Source organism: Triticum urartu, chromosome 7 (assembly GCF_003073215.2).
Source record: "Triticum urartu cultivar G1812 chromosome 7, Tu2.1, whole genome shotgun sequence".
NCBI classification, from domain to species: Eukaryota; Viridiplantae; Streptophyta; class Magnoliopsida; order Poales; family Poaceae; genus Triticum; species Triticum urartu.
Window position 1 is genome coordinate 12980336 of NC_053028.1, and position 4622 is coordinate 12984957.

At 45.7% G+C, this 4622-nt stretch overlaps 1 protein-coding gene across 1 annotated transcript; it reads right to left on the reverse strand.

The window, feature by feature from the left end:
* Nucleotides 1–339: 339 nt before the first annotated feature.
* Nucleotides 340–1995, reverse strand: LOC125522190 (transcription factor MYB53-like). Its single transcript, XM_048687277.1, has 3 exons — nucleotides 1526–1995; nucleotides 743–1447; nucleotides 340–499 (listed from the first exon to the last, which is right to left on the reverse strand). The coding sequence occupies exons 1-3, from the start codon at nucleotides 1789–1791 to the stop codon at nucleotides 466–468; spliced, it is 1005 nt and encodes a 334-aa protein (XP_048543234.1). The 5' UTR covers nucleotides 1792–1995; the 3' UTR covers nucleotides 340–465.
* Nucleotides 1996–4622: the final 2627 nt, after the last annotated feature.

Below are 4622 nucleotides of genomic sequence, written 5' to 3' on the forward strand. Positions count from 1 at the left end.
AAGAGTAATGCGGACTCACAAGACCAACATTGTGGGATTAAAATATAATCACAATCCAATCAAATGACGACCTGAGTTTATCTTCTTCACGCAAGAGAAAGTTCAACAAATTAACTAAACCTTGTGTCATTATGCAAGACTAAAGAAATAAAGACGATGAGTATATAGTCACACTCACACTTTCACACACATACTTTTGCTGTCTGGAATTCAACCTATTACATATATTCCCCATAAACAGGGAAACAACAAAGAAACTAATTAAACAAAAATGAACATTAATTGCTATGAATATGTACATACATAAATGTTCTTCTGTTCTTTTTTCCCTGCATGTCCCCCCCCCCCCCCCCCCCCATCTTTGGCATCGATCGACCCAAATGTGCATCCAATTCAAAAATTAGTAGTCTCCATCTTTCCAGATTATTTTTAGCATTCTTGTTCTTTATCTCTTCTATCTACCCATCACAGCTCACTTGAGTTCAGCCATGACATTTGCCTGCATAAAAATAAATAAGAGAATTAATCATTTCAGCTAAGCATTGTGTGAACTAATTTCCAGATAAAAATGACCTAGGTAGTAGAAATATAAATCAGGTTTAAGGAAAAACCATAGAGATTAAGTAAGAATATACGAGCAAATTTTTTTGGTGGATGGAAATGAGACATGGAGGCATGCATGTGTGTTTATTTTTTCTTTTCTCTTTGATAGAAAGTTCATGGAATGGGAGCAGGTACTCACTCTAGCAAATCCTTCCAACCACCGTCCGTGTTGAGGTCATCTATCAGGTTCAGGCTCTGTAGCCCGTCGAAAGGGCTCGACGCCGGCGTCTCCTCGCACGACACGCCGCCGCCGCCATTGTTCTTGCACTCCTGGTCGTCGGCCACCATTGGGTCGACGGTTCCGTTTCTCCCGCTCACCCCGCCGTGGCACCCAAGCTCCGTTGAGCTCAGCCCGTCGCTGGCGCTGAAGCCGTCGAACATGCCGCTGATGTTGTGCATGCCGCTCGTCGGCGCAGAGCTTGTCAGCGCCGGCAGGTTGTTCATGTCGTTCCACTGGCACTGCTGGAGCAGCATGTTCTGGTCGATTCCGCCGGTGCTGACGGCGAGGAGCGCCCTGAGGTTGTCCATGCCGGGCGCAGGCGCGGGAGCCGCCGCGGTGGTGAGCGCGCGCACGAGGCCCTGCAGCAGCTGGAACTTGGCAGCGTCGACCTGGAGCTTCAGCGCGTTCATGTTCCAGGCGGCTGTGGCCGCGCCGGAGTCGACGAAGTTACCGGCTACCGCGAGGAGGCCCGGGAGCCCGGCGAGCAGGCTGAGGTCGGTGCGCGGGCGGTGCGTGACGGGGTCGATGCCCATGCCGAGCAGCTTCTTGTGCAGGTGCGTGTTCCAGTAGTTCTTGATCTCGTTGTCCGTCCTCCCCGGCAACTTCGTAGCGATCGACGACCACCTGGTTAACCAACTCATCAGCCACCGGCGCCTGAGAAGAAGATATGTAGCCAGAAAGCATGCATGGACGGTTACTTACTTGTTGCCGAGGAGGGAGTGGAGGTGGATGATGAGCTTCTCCTCGTCGTCGGTGAAGCGGCCGCGCTTTATGTCGGGGCGGAGGTAGTTGGTCCAGCGGAGGCGGCAACTCTTGCCGCAGCGATTGAGGCCAGCGAGCTTGGGTAGGCGGCGCCAGCTGCCGTGGCCTTTCTCTTTGATGTACTCGACCAGCAGCTTGTCCTCCTCGATCGTCCACGGCCCCTTCTTCACGCCGGTCTCCCCGTCGCAGCTCGGCGACCGCCCCATCGCTCCACTAACGATCTAGTTGCTACTCCTTCTACGAAGCTTAGCTTGCTGGAGAGAGGTGTAGCTAGCACTGCCGGAACGTATGAGTTCGGGTTTTCAGGTTTCGTTGGGGTGGATAGGAGGGTTTTTTATAGAGTTTAGAGGGAAGGAGGGGGAGGTGGACGATGATGCGTGCATGGCCGCATCGAACGCTAAGGAAGTCTTTGTGTGCGGGAGACGCAGCCTCCTCTCTCTCTAGCGACCTCTCTGTTTCTCACTGTCTGTTTCTCTCTCTAGCGACCTCTGTTTCTCTCTCAAAATCTCTCACCCTGTCTGTCCCTCTCTGACTTTTTTGGCTATGGACCGAATCAGCAGTTTGCTTAAGCACGTACGATTGTTTAGTTTTTTATAAACCCTCTTATCTGGCGAACGTTCGTTGGAAGGCGTGGTATTTGCCAACGTTTTGATGACAATTTTAGGCAGTTCCTTCAGAACATCGTAGCCTTGTCAGAAATTCTCAAAAAAATATCCTGATCCCGAGGATGACGGGAAGGTTCGCGAAGAAGTTTTGAATTTCATTTTTTTATGGAAATGAATGGTTGCATAGAGAGCTCTTAGGCAACTTGGAGCCTCACGATATGCCAATAATCAAAATAAGGTATGACTATGAAACCCGCCTTTTGAAATGTGTAGAAAGAATCCTCGCATGCCAAGGCAAGGATTTCTACAATCTCATTACCTTTTATTTTTTGCCGCAATATGTCGTTTCTTTAGAAAGAATCTCATTACCTTTTTATTCACAAGGCCAATAGTGCAACTAACCAGCGCGATATAGCAGCATCACCTATCTATACACCCCACACCTAAAGCAGGCGTGTGTGCTTTGGTGTAACCATCTTTTCTGGTCAGAGATCTTTGTTGTTCGTGTGTATTTGATCAGTTCCTTCACTCTAGTGTAATTTAGCAAACTAACAAATTCAATCCAAATTGTTTCTAAGCTAATACATTGCATGTTGTTTTTTAGTTGTGGCACACTTTATTAAAACCAAATGATAGTTACATCATTAATCAGTTCAGCTAAAAGGAAACTAGGACGATCTCCAACACAGTGGAAATGTACGTACACATTGCATGTTAATTCTTTCAAGGGGAAAGCAAAACATCTCGGTTTTTGCACGTACGAAATCGATATGAAACGATAGATGGCGATCATCGCAGATGCACAGTGCAGCATAGTCAACACCTATAATCAGGAAAAATATTTGAAACGACAGATTCACGGTCAAAAAGAGCCATGGCCGTGTGTATGAGGTGCACGTTTGCAGGAGGCAGAGGGGAGTTTGATCTACGTAACCTGACACGTGTGGACTTTGGCCTCCCAACAGGGAGCAACCTAGAAGGAACTACCTGCCTTGCCTCTGCCTTCCTTGAATTCCCCTCGTGTCACATGAATCAATTTGAATTTGGAGCACCTCACCGGCCGCCTCATCATAGGCCTATCAGGGCTGCCTAGTGGGGACCACCTTTTAGGTACCTCTACGGGCTGTGGGGCCAACCTTCCAGTCTTCCAGCTGGATGGATGGATGGATGGATAATGTCTGACTGTCAATGGCCCAGGTTGCCTTGCCTGCCAGCAGGTGATGCGCGAGCAGCTAATTAAGTAGTTTCCTGGGACTAACTAATCAATTAGGAGAACATACTGGTAGTATGTACATGTGTGTGTGCATGGTTGGTTGATGGGAAATGGATTTGGTGATCTCTTCATTAGTTTAGCTTTGCATGGGGTGAGGTTGTGTTGATTGGGTGGACATTCTAGTGAGCGGTCACATTTCTGTCCACAAGGCCAACAAATTTAAATAGAAGAACGGCTTTTCAGTTACAATTAGCTCGGAGGTTGTTGATCCATGTTTTTATTATAAAACTCAATTTCTACATATAATTGATTTGGCTATAAGAAAGTGGGAGGCCAATTGCATACATGGATGTATATTTTTAATATGAAAGAATAATGGCTGATTTTGCCATTTGGCACGCAACGTCGAAGAAAAGAGCATTGGCCAAGATATTCCAAGCCTATTTTAATGTGGGAATTTTGTGATAACTTGGATAATATGTTTGTTCCTATTTTAGTTCTTGTTCGACCTGTCTTTGCCTTCTTTTATGCTAATTTATGATTATAAAATAGGCATGTCACAACACATCTTCAACAACTCAGAACTAAGCCTAAATTTGCATGGGTAAGATCATCTCCAGCACATCCCCATCCTATTCCCGATCATTCAATTCCCCATGCTTGGGATATTAAACTTTTTTCCATCTAGCCCATCCTAAAAAATTTAACCCCCCCCCCCCCCCCCCCACCCCCAATCTTTTCTTTCTTTTGCTCTTTATTTTTGAAATGTTTCCATACGAACTTCTTTTGAACATATATTTTCAAAACATTAATTCAAAACTTGATCCAGGATACATATCAAATTAAATGTTGCACAATAAGAATTGTTGTTACTAATCAAGCCACGTATTACAAATTACATATAGTGTAAGGCTAAACCATCACTTCTGATTGTTCTTCTAGCTATTTGCGTAAACTAAGAACATCATCCCTGCAATGGATCCCACAAGAAGAACATGTTCCTGATACATGGAGTATGAACCAAATCATAACAACAGCTAGGAGTGCAAGGTGAAGCTTCTTAGTTTTTTTATCTGGGCATGCCTCTCGTTGATTTGGCCTTGCATCTCATTGATTGGGAATAATTGCTTCTTGCATGTGTCTGTCATAGCATCATCTAACTAGTTTACCAGTGGTCGATGATAGTAGTCAAGCATCTGATTTACATAAATCTTTACGA

Excerpts from the sequence above, each read along its gene's own strand:
- LOC125522190 (XM_048687277.1), bottom strand. The coding sequence starts at position 1,791 with ATGGGGCGGTCGCCGAGCTGCGACGGGGAGACCGGCGTGAAGAAGGGG. Across the intron at positions 1,448-1,525 it reads CACTCCCTCCTCGGCAACAA|GTGGTCGTCGATCGCTACGA; the intron begins GTAAGTAACCGT and ends TTGGTTAACCAG. Across the intron at positions 500-742 it reads GGTTGGAAGGATTTGCTAGA|GCAAATGTCATGGCTGAACT; the intron begins GTGAGTACCTGC and ends ATTTTTATGCAG.